The sequence below is a fragment of the Triturus cristatus genome, chromosome 7, assembly GCF_964204655.1.
Source record: "Triturus cristatus chromosome 7, aTriCri1.1, whole genome shotgun sequence".
Classification (NCBI taxonomy): Eukaryota; Metazoa; Chordata; class Amphibia; order Caudata; family Salamandridae; genus Triturus; species Triturus cristatus.
The window spans coordinates 1,600,588,028-1,600,605,052 of record NC_140590.1 but is presented as its reverse complement, the minus strand read 5'-3'; the positions used below and the strand labels follow the sequence as shown (position 1 = coordinate 1,600,605,052).

General features: G+C 50.3%; 1 protein-coding gene across 1 annotated transcript in view; it reads left to right on the top strand.

The window, feature by feature from the left end:
• The window catches only part of SYCP2 (synaptonemal complex protein 2), a 4,998,961-nt gene that overhangs the window by 4,660,423 nt on the left and 321,513 nt on the right, over positions 1-17,025 (top strand). Inside the window, exon 43 of the mRNA XM_085615168.1 lies at positions 2,857-2,935. Coding sequence (XP_085471294.1) covers positions 2,857-2,935 — 79 coding nt within the window. The remainder of the gene's footprint in view (positions 1-2,856; positions 2,936-17,025) is intronic.

Here is a 17,025-nt window from a genome sequence, read left to right as displayed (position 1 = left end):
TGTTGGAAGAAAAGAACGCAAATTTGGCGTGGATACCTAATGTGGTCAAAAAGTTACAGGGGCCTAAGCGCGCACTACCCCAAATAGCCCAAAAAAGGCTTAGCACAGGAGGGGAAAAGGCCTAGCAGCGAAGGGGCTAGAGGCATTACTCACATGTTTCCTCCTGTCCCCTTCGTAATGCCTCAGTGGGATTTGAATCTTGTCTTGACCTTTCTGATGTGCGCTCCCTTTGATCCTCTTCACAATTGTCCCCTTCGTCTTCTGACTCTTAAGACTGCTTTCCTGGTAGCTATCACCTCGGCTAGACGGGTGAGTGAGCTCCAGGCTCTGTCATCTAAGCCTCCCTTTCTTTTTGTTCATCCGGACAAGGTTGTCCTCCGGACTCGTCCTTCTTTTCTTCCAAAAGTGATGACCACCTTTCACATCGGGCAATCTGTCATATTGCCCACCTTCTTTCCGCCTCCGCATCCATCAAAAGAGGAAGAGAGGCTCCACCGCCTGGACCCCAAACGTGCGCTGTCCTTTTATTTGGACCGCACCAGACAGTTCCGGGTGGACGACCAACTTTACGTAGGTGCTAAGAAGGGGAGGGCTGTACACAAGCGGACCATCTCACGGTGGGTCGTATTGTGTATAAAGGTTTGTAACTCTTTGGTGAAAAAGGACTCTTCTGTTGGGCTGAGAGCCTATTCCACCCGGGCCACGGTGGCGACTACTGCCCTGGGACGGGGAGTTCCCTTGCAGGACATCTGTCAGGCGGCGACGTGGGCCTCACTGCACACGTTCGCCAAGCACTATTGCCTGGACAGCCAAGTCCAGAGAGATGGCTTCTTGGGCCGTTCTGTCCTCCAGGACTTTCTGGTGTGATCTTGGTTCGCAGACCCTCCACTGGGGTTCGTATTGCTGGGGTATCTATTCTAAGGTGAGGAATCTAACTAACGTGTTTCTTTCAGATGAACAAGTTACTTACCTTCGGTAACGATGTATCTGTAAGAAACATTAGTTAGATTCCTCACCGACCCACCCATCCTCCCCGCTCTGCAAACCGACATCTAGGGTTAAGGTCATCCTGTTCAGGGCCCTAGACTTTTTCGCACCAGTGTCGGTCTCTTGCATGGCTCTGCGTTCCTGGCGCGGAAAGCTATGTACAAGAACTGACGTCAGCGCGCAAGGGCGGCGTCTAAGTACTCGTAGCGACGCGCAAGGGGTATTGCTACAAAAATCTTTCCGGATCCAGCCTGACGCCTGGGGATATTCTAAGGTGAGGAATCTAACTAACTAATGTTTCTTACAGATACATCGTTACCGAAGGTAAGTAGCTTGTTCGATACGAGCCGAAGCAGAGGCTCACGCTGCCGGAATGAGAGAGAGGCCGAGAGCTTCTCCCTCCGAGCCTGCACCCCGCCCCAGGCGTCAACATTTTTGTAAATTGGCAACGGCGGGCTCAGGCCAGCGGCTCAGCTCCTCCGGAGCTGCCGGGCCGCAACTGCTAAGAAGATCTCAGGCTGCCACAGGGCACATGCACACAGCGTCGCTGAGACTCACTTGAGCTTCGGGTGTACGATCACCGGGCTCTCCTCACGAAGGTCTCAGGCTGCACGAAGAACACACACACAGCATCGCTGAGACTCACTTTAACTCCGGGTGCACAATAACAATGCAATCCTCACAAAGGTCTCAGGCTGCACAAAGCACACGCACACAGTGTCGCTGAGACTCTCTTGGATTCCGGGTGCACGATAACAAGGCAAACCTCAAGAAGGTCTCAGGCTGCCCAAAGCACACGCACACAGTGTCACTGAGACTCACCTCCTCCCCTGGGTCAAGACATTCCCCCGATCCTATCGCTTTCAAATCCAGACGGTCAATCCACAAGCAGGCAGAGACACCCAGAAATGTTAGAGCACAAAAACCCAGCCACTTCTAAAAGAGTGGATTCTAAAATACAATGCAAAAACCACCGTCATAAAAAGATGTGTTATTACATTGTGAGTTCAGGCACCCTAAACTTCACCTCTCCATCTTAAGCCTTTGGGAGAATAGGCTGGAAAACATATTACACAGCCTCCCCATTCTGTCCTATGGGCAAGATGGCCTTTCAACACTGAAAACCGAAATGGATTATTTCACTGTCAGGACTTGGTACACACCTTAGTACATGTCCTACCTTTCACATGCACTGCACCCTGCCCAGGGGGTACCTTGGACTTACCATAGGGGTGTCTGATGTACATAGAAAGGGAAGGGTAAGGTCTGGCAAGTGGGTGCACTTGTCAGAACAACATGGCAGTTTGACAAACTGTGCGCAGGCACTGCAATGGCAGTCCTGAGTTCCCTCTTTAAGGCTACTTGTGTGGGTGGCACAATTAGTGCTGCAGGCCCGCTAGTAACAGTTGCATTACCAGCCCTGGTACACATAGTGCGCTTTACTAGGGAATTTACTAGTAAGGCAAACATACCAATCATGGACAACCAATTACCATTACACTTTATACAGGGAGCACTTTGACACTGATTAACAGTGGCAAAGTGCCCAAAGCATCTAAGTTGGCAACACGATATCAGAAAAAAACGTCTAGGGGGAAAGCAAAAAGTTTAGGGAACTTTATCCACAAAGGGCCAAGTCCAACACTAGGTAGCTATGTTGGCTGTTTCGCAGACCAAGACTACAGTGTGCTCTTCCCCTTTATCCCATCAATATTAACACTTGACTCATAACAGGGCTCTAAGAGTTATGGAATCACCATAAAGGTACATGTATCCTTCTTTTTTCATTTATATTAACATCTTTATGATACAGTCATGATTCCACTTTCAAACATATTGAATCTTTTTATTTATGTCTCTTAAAACCAGGATTCATCATCTGAAATCTTCATTTGAAAAGAATGTTTCCCACAGCATTGACTATGAAGAAAATATTTTCACTTCAGAGGTACAGTTCTTTCATACATTTCAAAAGCATTTTATGAATTTTTGTTCAGGCATGGGCTATAATATGGATTTTTCACCTGGTCATCAGTGTACACCCTGGAAAGGATTGGTTTAGGGAGACAAAGGATAGTTAATTGGTAAACCTTAAATGAACTGTAAAATGATCAATTATACATGAATAAGTATGGTTTTAAGGAGCTGTATAAGGAAAAGAAATAGGTATAGGGTGTTACAATTTCTAGCACATTTCTACCCATTTTTTTTTAAAATATATTTTTATTGTTTTAAATAACACAACACAATTGCATTCAATATCAGTATATAATTACATTCAGAGTAGTATGTTATGAGATTGAACTATAAATGAGGAATATCGCACATATCGGACAGTCATTTATAACTAAAGAAACCAGGCTCCACAGGAGTTGCAAAGCATGGATCGTTGTAATGCCAAATGTAACCCATTTGCAATAAGCAGTCCTGCCAGTGTCAAATAAAAATATCCATCCTCTTGCCATGAACCTGACATTCCGAAATGCAATCCCCCTTCCGTCCCTCTTATCCCGCCCCTCTCCCCATTGGAGTAACAGCTATATGTGATTATTGGTGGTAACAAGTCACAGCTGTGTCGATAGTAAACAAATACAAAACATCAAATAAGAATGCAATTCTCTGCTGTCAGAGGTGGCTCCCATGTGAAAAACCAGTATGTTCGTCCGCCTAGAGAGATGTAGCCCCTCAGGGCGGCGCATCTAATTCTGATGCACCCGATTCCTCATCGGAGTTCGTATCCGGGATTTTTAATAACTGTACTAGCGCTTCCCAAGCTCTCGCCATCTCCAGCCCCTTGCCGCTATTAGCGCGGGTCGCCAACTCCAATCTCGTGGACCCCTCACATTCCGCCCTTTTAATAAGCTTGGTTCACCATCTCCGAAAACTAGGACCTTTCTTGTCCTTCCAATGAGCTGTAATCGCCCTCTTCGCCAGCAAAAGCCCCAAATCTATAAACTTACTCGTTACCTTATTCTTAGTGTAGGAGAGTAGGATCTGCTTCACATGGGTACCCCCACTTTTTGCTGGTGTTTCACTGTTTTTCGACCTTAGTCTGGCTGTGGCCCTGCTAATCAGGACCACAGCCTAGCTGCTTCCTCTCTAAAATGGTTTCCATGTACATTAGGTATATATCTATTTGAATTCTGGAGTGCCTTATAAGCCCCTAGTATATGGTATACTATGTACCTAGGGCATAGGTACCTCAGAGGCCCACCCGGGGCTGCAGCATGTATTATGCCACCCCTGGGAAGCACTCCAAAATGACACCACAGGTCTGCTACTGCAGCCTGGCTAAGGGTGTGCTTGCACCCCTTACTGCGGTATAGGTTACCTATATCACTACCCTATACAGACACATATAAACCTATAAGCCACTCCTATGGCAGGACTTGACAATCCTGAAGGCAGAGTGCATGGTTTTTTGTGAGAGAGTGCCCAAACATGAGCTGGGCCCCTCTGCAACCTTCGGAAATACTTCCTTATGGCTGTTCTGTTATACATGCATAATCGCCATCAATGGTTATAACAAAAATTATGCTCCTTTAATTATTGAGCTATGAGTAATCAAATTCGAAAAAAAAAGTATTTTTGTTGAATTAAACAAACATTATTATTGGATACTTAAATGAACATGTCAATTATCAATCTCAGTTCATTTAAAAAAACGTCAACATGAAACTTATAACACTGAAATAAACGACGATTGTGGTGGTCGATGCCCTAGGTCGTTTATTTCTGTGTTATAAGTTTCATGTTGACGTTTTTTTAAATGAACTGAGATTTATAATTGACATGTTCATTTAAGCATCCAATAATAATGTTTGTTTAATTCAACAAAAATACTTTTTTCAATTTGATTACTCATAGCTCAATAATTAAAGGAGCATAATTTTTGTTATAACAAATTATGGCGATTATGTAGGTTTCATTCTAGTAATGACAGCTTATTCTTCTTAGTGTACATTGTGAAATAGTTTTCATTTTTATTATTGCTGTGCATCCGGTATACAGGTGTTGGAGCACCTGCTTTTCAGTTTGTTGTCCCAGGTTGGCTACCTTCTCCGGTTTGCACGCACAACATGTCTTACATTGATAATTATATTTTGAGACAAAATTCATCAAGACTATAGATTATTAGTGTATTCACTTGCAGTGCGCTGACTTTTTTTGAATTTTACTTGTTCTGTGATACAGCCATACCACATACTCTTAAGTGCATTATAACCTCGCGGTAAATGCTAACTTTGTAATGGCTGCATCAAAACATGTTGTGTTTGGTGTCAAACGCTTTGGAATACTACCCCCGCCAATCCTGGCGGCGGGGGTAGCATTCCACCCTTCTAGAGGGAGAGACATGTTCACACTGTCTAAACCCAGTAGGGCTTTCCTGAGCCCTGGCATTACAAAATGGATGCATCTGCCACAGACACGAGTCTGGCCTCCTGCTGCTGACCGAAACTCTGGCAGGGGAGGCCTGGACAATAGGTTTCCTGTCGAGGGGAGGTGTAACCACCTTCCCAGACAGGCTGATGTGTATTGGGGCTGGGCGGGAGCACTCTCAGGTGCTTTGAAGTCCTGCACTGGGGGCACACTTGGTGTCCCTGTGCATACTCCAGTTCAAACCGGTTCCAGGGGCTACCTGCCCCTGGTCTGGTGCGAAACTGGACAAAGGAAATGTCCCACTTTCCTGGCCCACCCATAGGTGGGGCCTTAGAGTTAGACCATCCCCTAAACTCACTATAAGTATAGGAATCCAGTCCCTAGGACTTTAGATTACCCTGGACGAAACTCTGCAACGTACATCCTGGACCTTCAACGTTCTATCCTGACTAGAAGACTGAAGAGATCTCCCTTGGGGTAAAGGAGTGACTTCCCTGCTTGGCAGGCACCAAATAAGCAACTGACCGGTCTGCAATTCCGAAGCTCCCACTGGACGGCGAAGTCTCTGCATCACCAGAGGGGGGTTTCCAGAATTCCCTGAGGCTACCCTGAGTCCACAGCAAAGCTGAGGCCCGTGGCTACCGTGGGTGATGTGGAACAGTGACCCCTGGACACCGTGAACTTTTGCAGCACCGAAGGTTGTTGGCCTCCACTCCACGAGTGACCCGTGGGCCAGCTTCAAGTGCGACCGCTCGAGGCTCCTTCACAATCACCAGACTGTTGGCTAGCAGGTCCCCACGAAGGCAACTCCTTTTCTGCTTGGGCTTTCCTGGTTGCTCCAGACGTGCCCTTACTTACCCTTGCTGGGTGAGTCCCTCAGACCTTGCTGGTCTGCACCGCAGTCCTTTCTCTGAATTCCAATGACTTGCCATTGCCAAGGCTTGTTGGGTCCATTCTGGTCGCCGACACCGCAGCACTCGACCGACTTTGTGGGACAGCTTGAATCCGGCTCGTGGACTCCGTCGACGCCTCCTGGACCTCGTGACTGAAGAGTCAAGACACCCATCAACTCACCTGAAGCACCCAACATCTGTGGGCATTGGTTCATCCTGCCCTAGGTCACTGGCAAGTGACCCAGACTCTGTCCCCTCTGCTTTCTGGTTCCTTACATCCTAGATCCAGGCTTGGATCTCTCCGGACACTTCTCCTCTTCACGGCAGCAGCAGTTCTTTGCAGGCTTCCATTGAAATCAACGACGCGACCCGACACCAAAAGGCACCTATGCACCCTTCTTCCCTGGGTGAGGTAACTCGAGTACTCCGGTGCTCACGTAGGTGCTAGCCCAAGAACTACCTAAGTCCAACAGGGTTTGGTCCTGACTCGATTAGAAGTGTCCCTAATCTTTAAAATTCCAACTGCAACATTGCCCATAGAAGATAATAGGAACCCGCGGTTGTGTTTTCACACTGCATACAGCTCCCGTGGGTCCCCTGTGTCACTACCTTGGGTGGTTCCTTGGGGTCCCAGCGATTCTAGAGGATATAGGCATAGTGCCTGTTCCAGTTGTGGTTCTTATACCACTTTTTTGGTATATGGTTTGGGACGCCCCTAGGGCCCAAACGTGTATTTGTGCTTTTACTGATGCTTGATCACTTGTAACTAGTACTTCGAACTCCAGTCTCATAAAGAGACTAGAGGGGTGTTTGTTAACCTAAATACATATATTTTAAATATATACCTCGTGTGGTTGTCCTTTCATTTGATCATTCAAGAGATTATAGACTGGTAAAACAAGCTGCTTTACATTCCTTCAAGACTTAGCCTGAAGGCTGCTCTCCATAGCTACCACTAGGATAGCTTTAACATAAGGTTGTCTTTAACAATTCACCATAAGGGGTTGTTTGGACTGATACATGGTGCCCACTAGAACTAGTGGACAGCATATATCAGGCCACCTTCTCACATTGGTGTGCAGCAGGTGGGATTCCAGCTTGCTATTGTTTTACCAGATAATCTCAATTGAATTGATCAACTGAAAACCGCTAAAGGTTACCTGAGGTACATATAATATCAAGTTTAGCTACAGTAAGTTCTACTGAACTTAGAGTTGTGTGTTAAGGACTAGCACACCCTTTCTACAACTCAAGAGAGTTTAGTAGGCCACACTAGTGTAGGTAGTGCAATACACCACACCACATTAGTAATGTCTAACCAGCCAGGAACCAGTGGGTCCCTACCAGGAACCAGTGAGCTCCTTCACTATAAATATGAGGATCTCTCCTTTGCTCAGCTTAGGGCCTTATGTTCCATTAGGAAGCTGAAGACAGGCAAAAGTCCATCCACCCAGCATCTCATAAAGATACTGAAACTGGATGATATCACAGGGCCTAGTGGGCCTGATGATTTAGACAGTGTGGGTGGGGCAGCACCTGAGGGTGGGTCCAGGGGTGGAAACTCCCCTGACCCTAACTCTAATGCTGACCAGACTGGTGACAATGACCAGACTCTGGTGAACACAGACCACCAGGATGAGGATGAGGATGATGACAATAATGCCACTTCCTTTATTTCTCCTGGTAGGCCTGACAACAGGGCTAGAAGGGATAGACCTCTGTCAAGGGGATCCATCCAGTCTAACTCCTCTATTGAAACCTCTGTTTCTTCTCACAGAGGGAGGAAAACCTCGCAGGAGAGGAGAGAGAGACTGCCGAAGTATGAGCAAGACAAGTTCAACCTCGGAAACCAGCAGATGGCCTTAGATAGGGAAGCCCTGGAGCTCTACAGAGCTAGTAAAAAGGAGGGACTAGAGTCCCTTGGTGGCAAAAATTTCCCTAGAGATAGGGAGAGGTCTTATGACCATAGAAACCTACGTAAGATTGTCCCTCCCTACCAGAGTGGGGATGACATCCACAAATGGATAAACTGTCTTGGAGAGGGCCTGTAAATTACATAAGATCCCTCAAGGTCAGTGGACAGCAATCCTATGGCTCTCCTTTGCAGACAAAGGTAGAGACAAGCTCCTCACTGTAAGAGAAGAGGATGCTGATGACTACAAAGTCTTGAAAAGTGCTCTAATAGATGGGTTTGGCCTAACCACTGAACAATACAGGTTAAAGTTCAGAGACACCCAAAAGGCACAAAATCAGGACTGGGTTGACTTTGTTGACTGTGCTGCTAAGGCTCTGGAAGGTTGGTTATTGAGCAGTAAAGTGAGTAACTTCATAGGATTGTACAATCTGATAATGAGGGAGCAGATTCTTAATAACTGTCAAAATCAGCTTTTGCAGCAGTAGCTGAAAGACTCTGATCGGACCTCTCCCCAAGAATTGGGAAAGAAGGTAGACAAATGGGTCAGAACCAGGGTGAGGCAGAAGGTACAGAACCAAGGTGGTGACCCAAAGAAGCAAGATTCCAAAAACTCTGATAAGGGTGGGGACAAGGGTAAAGACCAGAAGTCTTCTCAGGGGCCTCAAAAATCTTCTTCAGGTGGGGGTTCACACTCAGGAAAGGGTAAAGGTCAAAAGAAGCCCTGGTCCAAAATCTGTAAGCAGAAAACTCACTGGACTAGTGACTGCACCAAGGCCAAAGAAAATACTCCAGCCCCCACCACTGCCCCTAAGGCACATGCTTCCCCAGTGCAGTTACAATTGGTGGTGGGAATACACAGAATAAGGGTGTAGTAGGGATGACCCTGGGTTCTGAGGTGGACTCTGGCCTAGTCAGAGTACCAACTCAGTCTGTGCTTGTCAGTGATGGGGGCATGGATATGTCCCCCTTTGTGAGCCCCAGTAACCTGGGCAAATACAGACAGCAGCCTTTAATTGATGGAGTAGAAGCTTGGGCATTCAGGGACACAGGAGCAAGTGTCACAATGGTGACAAAAGATCTTGTGGATCCTGGGCAGATTATACTTGGTGAAATGTACCAAGTGACCAATGCTAGCAACGTCAGAACAGACCATTCTCTGGCAGTTGTTAACTTCTCCTGGGGAGGGGTAACTGGTCTTAAGAAGGTTGTGGTAAGTGCAGACCTACCAGTACAGTGCTTGCTTGGCAATGATCTGGAAGCTTCAGCTTGGGCTGAAGTGGAGCTCAGGACACATGCAGAAATGTTAGGGATCCCTGCACATGTCTTTGCTGTGACCAGGTCACAGGCAAAAATTTTAAAAGCTGGACAGGCCCTGGATTCTGGTATAATGGACCAGGTGCCTCACAAGAGGAGGAGCAGTAGGGTTAAGGCAGAGCCTTCCCAGCTGTCTCAGGATACTGATCAGTCTACTCAGGGAGATGATCTTGAGCCTGCAGAAGGAACTGTCCCAGAGGAGCTTGAACCTGATCAGGTTGAGTTCTTAGGGACAGGGGGCCCTTCCAGGTCTGACCTGAGCCAGGAGCAGAAAACCTGCTCTCTCTTGAAACCCTCATACAGTAAGCTGCTGATGAGGCTGTTGGGAATGCTAGTGGCACCCATAAAGTTTATTGGGATGATAGACTCCTTTACTTAGAGTGTAGGGACCCCAAGCCTGGTGCATCCAGGAGGGTGGTTATACCTCTGAAGTTTCGGGGTTTCCTATTGACACTAGCCCATGATATTCCCCTAGCAGGACACCTAGGCCAGAACAAGACTTGGGAGAGAATTGTTCCTCACTTTCACTGGCCTCACATGTCTGAAGACACAAAGGAGTTTTGACGCTCCTGTGTAACCTGCCAAGCCAGTGGCAAAGCAGGTGGCACTACAAAGGCCCCCTGATACCACTACCTGTGGTGGGGGTGCCCTTTGAAAGGGTAGGGATTGACATTGTTGGTCCCATGGATCCCCAAACAGCATCTGGGTACAGATTTAACCTGGTGGTAGTGGATCATGCCACCAGGTATCCAGAAGCAATTCCCCTAAGGACCACTACAGCACCTGTAGTGGCAAGAGCCCTCTTGAGTGTGTTCTCAAGAGTATGTTTTCCGAAGGAGGTAGTATCTGACAGGGGTGAAAACTTCATGTCAAGTTACTTAACTGCTATGTGGAAGGAGTGTGGAGTGAACTACAAGTTCACAACAACCTATCACCCACAATGCAATGGTTTAGTTGAGAGATTCAACAAAACCTTAAAGGGCATGATCAGAGGACTCCCAGAGAAGCTTAGGCGAAAATGGGACCTTCTCTTGCCCTGCCTATCTGAAAGAAACACGTTAGTTAGACTCCTCACCTTAGAATATCCCCAGGCGTCAGGCTGGATCCGGAAAGATTTTTGTAGCAATAACCCTTGCGCGTTGCTAGGCGTCGTCTGCGGCTCCGCGTCCGTCGTCGGCGTCGTGCACCGGAATGACGTCGTCGGAGTACTTAGACGCCGCCCTCGCGCGCTGACGTCAGTTCTTCTTTTTTCCGCGCCAGTAAGCGCCGATCCGGGAAGAGCTTACCCCTAGTCATTTTTTGACTAACTTTTTTGACTTATTTTGGTCTATCGACTCGACTCTGGTGCCGGTAGGATGCCTGGTTTCAAAGCCTGTGACGCCTGTCATCGCCTGATGTCGGTGACGGATCACCATCGTCTGTGCCTTTATTGCCTGGGGGCCGACCATGACGCGGAGTCGTGCCTCGATTGCCAGGCCTTGACATCGAAAGCTAGGCGGGAGCGGTCCTGTAAGCTTCTCGAGCTTCGGCACTCGGCTCCACGCCGCTCTCGGTCCCGGTCCAGGAGGAGGTCCAAGGACCGATCGCGGAGCCGCAGCCATTGTCATCGCTCGTCGGGGTCTTCGGGTAAGTCGAAGCACTCCAAGAAGTCCAAGAGACGACATTGCTCTTCGGACTCCCCTCGCCGGTCGCGCGACTCGGCTGAGGGTCAGGGTGGTCCCATCCCCGCGGCTCCGTCAGAGCCGCAGGAGCCGCGTCCGTCCCCATACCCGCCCGTCCCTGGGACTGACGCAACTCCGGCGGAAGTCAGTGTCTTCCTCTCGGCCATGAGGGGCCTGGCTCCGCCGCCGACGCCTGTAGGCGCGCCTTCGGGCCCCGCAGGTTCGACTGGGTGACCCTGCGTGCCGGCGGCTCCGGCCCCGGCGCCGTCGATGGCTCCGGCCCCGAGGGATCCAGGCCTGGACCTCGGTCGGCGCCGGTCGACCTCACGACGCCTCCTCCACCGGCGCCGACACCGGTTCCACCTCCAACGATGTCCCCGGCCGACGTCGTTCCCCAGTTTAGCCCCGGTCCGGGCACAACGCCGGCGCGGCACCACCTGGCACCGCCCGGCGCCGATTGGTGAACGCTTCATCTACTGCCCGGCTCCGATCATTCCTTCTGTTTATCGGGAATCGGATGACGAGGGCGACTGGGAGGGGTCTGAAGACCCTATGGCCGCTCAGGCCCAACTTTCTCAGGACTGGGCAGAGGAATTGGGGGATGCCAGCGGTCTGGATACCTCCCTGGATGCTGGTTTCATCTCTCCTCCGACTGTGGCCTCGGAGGAGGGTGCAGCCTTCTCAGTGGTGCTGCGCAAGGCGGCCGAAGCCCTAGGTCTCGAGTTGCCTGCTGTGGCCGTGAGGACTAACGTCCTCACAGAGGTTCTTCAACCGACAGCAAGCTCCACTGAGCCTCTGCTGCAGTTTAATGAGGCCCTCATTGACGTTCTGCAGGGCACTTGGTCCAAGCCCTCCACAGTCCCTACTGTGGACCGGAACGTTGCCCGGCACCACCGCCCTGCTCCGGGCGACCCCAGTTTCCTCTTCCAACACCCCACCCCCGAGAGTCTGGTTATCCAGGTCTCAACCTCCCAATCCTCCTCACCGTCCGCTCCTCCGGATCGGGAATCCAAGAGGTTGGAACAGTTTGGCAAGAATCTGTTCTCGTCCCTGAGTTTGGGGCTGCGGTCTTTAAATACCGCTTGCCTTTTGGACCGTTATTCCCACTCTCTGTGGGATACGGTGGAGGACGTGCTGCCCTTGTGCCCGGTGGAGACCCGGACACGACTCACTCAAGCACTTGCTGACGGTCGAAATGCAGCACGGCATGCCATACGGTGTGGACTTGACACTACGGACTCGCTGGGTCGGGCGATTTCCACCACGGTGGCGCTTCGGCGTCACGCCTGGCTTAGGTCCACGTCATTTTCGGGGGATGTCCAGAGTTCCCTCATGGACATGCCCTTTGATGGCACTCGCCTTTTTGGTGAGAAGGCGGACAGTGCGCTGGCTCGGTTCAAGGACTCCCGGGCCACGGCCAAGTCCTTGGGTCTTTCGGCCCCGAGGCCGCAAACTTCCGCCTCTCGTCCCTTTCGTGGCCAAGGAAGGGGTGCCTCCTCACGTCCGCCCAGCCACCGGCCGCAGAACCAACCTGCACGCGGTCGCGGACGTGGATTCCGCTGAGGCGGTACTGGAGGTCAACGTGCCGGTCAGTCCACATCCACCCCAGCAGCATCCGCCTCAAAGCCCTCCTTGTCCGAGCTTTCAGGCCCATTCAGCGCCAGTGGGCGGCAGAGTTCGCCATCACCTGCTCCACTGGCGCTCCATCACGTCGGACAGGTGGGTGCTGCAAATCGTCTGAAGGGGCTACTCCCTCCCCTTCGAGATGACCCTTCCAGCCATGCCACCGCTGAACGAGCGTATGTCGGGGGATCATTTGCATCTTCTACGAGAGGAAGTTTCGGCCCTCTTGGCCAAAGAGGCCGTCGAGCGCGTTCCTGGTCCAGAAGTAGGTCGCGGTTGTTATTCCCACTACTTTCTGGTTCCCAAGAAGGGCAAAGGGGGCCTACGCCCGATCTTGGACCTCAGGAGCGTCAACACCTTCCTCCGGAAGGACCGGTTCAAGATGCTCACTTTAGCTCAGGTTCTGGCTGCCCTAGACCCTGGAGACTGGATGGTAGCCTTGGATTTGCAGGACGCTTATTTCCACATCCCCGTCCTGCCGGCCCACCGGCGTTACCTGCGATTCACGGTGGGTCAGGTGCACTTACAGTTCACCGTGCTCCCCTTCGGCCTCACCAGTGCCCCTCGGGTGTTCACGAAAGTGATGGCGGTGGTCGCAGCTCATCTGCACAGATCAGGGGTTCCAGTCTTCCCCTATCTCGACGACTGGCTGTTGAAGGCGGGCTCGCCCCAGCAAGTCGTCTCTCACCTCCAGACTACGGCCGACCTCCTGCACTCGCTGGGGTTCTCCATCAATGTGCCGAAGTCGCACCTGAGTCCCTCCCAGAAGCTCCTTTTCATTGGAGCGGTTCTCGATTCTGCGCAGTTCTGGGTCTATCCGCCGGAACAGCGGGTCCGGGACATTCAGGCCCTGATTTCCATCTTCCGGCTTCTGTCCTGGGTTTCGGTCAGGTTGGTGCTGCAGCTTCTGGGGCTGATGGCCTCCTGCATCCTGTTGGTACCTCACGCCAGGTGGCGGATGCGGGCTCTGCAGTGGGACCTGAAGTTTCAGTGGGCCCAGCATCGAGGCAACCTGTTCAACCATGTCCTGATCTCGGAGGGCACTGCGAGACAGCTGCAGTGGTGGCTCACGAATCGCGATTGGGTCAGCGGCAGATCCCTCTCCCTACCCCAACCGGAGCATGTCGTAGTGACGGATGCGTCCCTCCCGGGATGGGGGGGCCAAATGGGAGAGGCGGAGATCAGAGGACTCTGGTCTCCGGCGGAGACTCGGCTCCATATCAACCTATTGGAGCTGAGGGCGATCCGACTTGCACTGAAAGCCTTCCTTCCCTCTGTCCGGGGAAGTGTCGAGCAGGTGTTCACGGACAACACCACCGCCATGTGGTATTGCAACAAACAGGGCGGGGTGGGGTCGTGCACCCTTTGTCAGGAGGCTCTGCGCCTCTGGATATGGCTGGAACATCAGGGCATCACCCTGGTGGTCCAACATCTGGCGGGCTCTCTGAATGCCAGAGCAGACGAACTCAGCCGCCGGTGCATGATGGATCACGAATGGCGTCTGAACTCGGACGTGGCGCAAGGTCTCTTTCTGCAGTGGGGAGAGCCTTGGTTAGATCTATTCGCCACCGAAGAGAACGCGCAATGTCAGCAGTTCTGCGCGTTGGAATTTCCAATGCGGCACTCGCTCTGAGACGCTTTTCGTCGCGAGTGGAGTAGCGGTCTGTTGTACGCCTTTCCGCCTATACCACTTCTGCCCAGAGTGCTGAAGAAGATCAGGCGCGACCGGGCCCAAGTCATCTTGGTGGCTCCAGATTGGGCACGAAGGTACTGGTATCCCGAGCTACTCAGTATGTCCATCGATCCCCCGATACGACTGCCTCTACTGGAGGACCTTCTGTCGCAGCAGCAGGGAACGGTCCTTCACCCGAACCTGTCCAGCCTCCACCTCCATGCATGGAGATTGAGCGGCGGCAGTTGATGCCATTTGACTTGCCTCCTGAAGTCTGTGATGTCATTCTGGCAGCCAGGCGTCCCTCCACAAAGACGGTATATGCCTGCCGGTGGAACAAATTTGTGGCATGGTGCACAGCAAAGGCTGTGGATCCCCTTTCTGCCCCTCTTTCTGAGGTTCTCCTCTTTCTTCTTTCTTTGGCCCAGCAGGGCTCTGCTCTGGGCACCTTGAAGGGTTATCTTGCTGCAATCTCTGCTTTCTTAAGGCTTCCTGATCAGCCTTCTCTTTTCAAGTCCCCCGTTGTCTCCCGTTTTCTCAAGGGCATTACTCATATGTTCCCTCCTGTTCCATTCGTAATGCCTCAGTGGGACTTGAACCTTGTTCTTACTTTTCTGATGTGCGCTCCCTTTGAGCCCCTTCCCAACTGTCCACTTCGTCTACTGACTCTGAAAACTGCCTTCCTGATGGCTATCACCTCCGCTAGGCGGGTGAGTGAGCTCCAGGCTCTGTCAGCTAAGCCTCCCTTCCTTTCGGTTCATCCGGAAAAGGTTGTCCTCCGGACCCGTCCTTCTTTCCTTCCTAAAGTCGTGACTCCCTTTCACATTGGGCAATCTGTCACGCTGCCCACCTTCTTTCCGCCTCCGCATCCTTCAAAAGATGAAGAGAGGCTCCACCGTCTGGACCCAAAACATGCACTGTCATTTTATTTGGACCGCACAAAACAGTTCCGGGTGGATGACCAACAGAATTTTTTCACATTGAGTCAGTTACGTATCCAGAAAGGAGAACACTGGGGGACAAGCAATGTGTCATACATATGTTAATTTGGATGCACAGTAGACAGTGTCAGGCACAAATCTCCAATCCCTGTCTATCGCTTAACTAAACCAAATTTAACTACAACAAAAAAACAGGCGTCGACGCGTTTCGGTGGCAGAAATCCACATATGACCACCTTCTTCAGGACACAAGATATTTTCTCCTTAAAGTGTATATTCAAATATGGTATCAGTTCCACCGGTGCTGCAGCACTGCGGTAAGAATGTCTCCTTTCATAGGGAGTGCATCTGAAGAGCTTCAGAATAAGCTGTGATGTTGCAATAAAAGCTTACTTATTGACAAGTGAAGCATAAACGATATATTCTTTATTTCTCTTATTCTTTCATCAATAGTTTATTAACGTATGTATGACACATTGTTTGTCCCCCAGTGTTCTCCTTTCTGGATACGTAACTGACTCAATGTGAAAAAATTCTGTGTTTTTATTAACATTGTTTTTATTCCGGATGATTTATGTTTTATATGAATTTGCATTGACCATTAAAAAACAGATATATTTGATATAAAGCGGTTTCATGATAACTGCTTCAAACATATTTAGCGAGAGGTGTGGTTGAATAAGTGTGGATGTGATTATGCGGGGTGATTGAAATAACAACTCTTGATTAGTTTCCAAAAGCTACATACATTTTTATACTTGTATTTCTGGGTGCTCCAACCTTTTGGATTTGAGAGCCCGCTCTCCTTGGTTTCAAGGCTGACTGTTTATCAGCCAGGACAGAAAGTGTGGGTGTTGGAGCCTGTGGCCCCAGCAGCTCTCCAGGACAAGTGGAGTGGACCCCACACTATTGTTGAACAGAAGGGAGAGGTTACTTATTTAGTAGACCTAGGAACTCCCAGGAATCCCCATAGGGTTCTCCATGTCAACAGGCTAAAGCCATATGTGGAAAGGGCTGACATGGGCTTGCTCATGGCAACTGACGAGGGACTGGAGGAAGAGAGTGACCCACTCCCTGACCTCCTCTCACAGAACCCTGATGATGGGTCAGTTGATGGTGTAGCCTTGGCAGGTTGCCTCACTGCCCAGCAGCAAACTGATTGCAGACAGGTTCTCAATCAGTTCAGACGCATGTTCTCACTGACTCCAAGTCAGACTACCTGGTGCACTCATGAAGTGGACACTGGGGACAGTCTGCCTATTAAAAATAAGATGTATAGGCAACCTGACCATGTCCGGGACTGTATCAGGACAGAAGTCCAGAAAATGTTGGATTTGGTTGTGATTGAACCCTCAGATAGCCCTTGGGCTAGTCCAGTGGTCCTTGTGCCAAAACCTCACACCAGTGGTGGAAAAAGTGAGATGAGGTTTTGTGTGGACTACAGGGGTCTCAACGCAGTCACTAGGACAGATGCCCATCCAATACCAAGGGCAGATGAGCTTATAGATACTTTGGCCTCAGCCAAGTACCTTAGCGCATTTGACTTGACAGCTGGCTACTGGCAGATCAGACTAGCTGATGATGCAAAGCCAAAGACAGCATTTTCTACCCCTAGTGGGCACTATAAATTTGTGGTAAT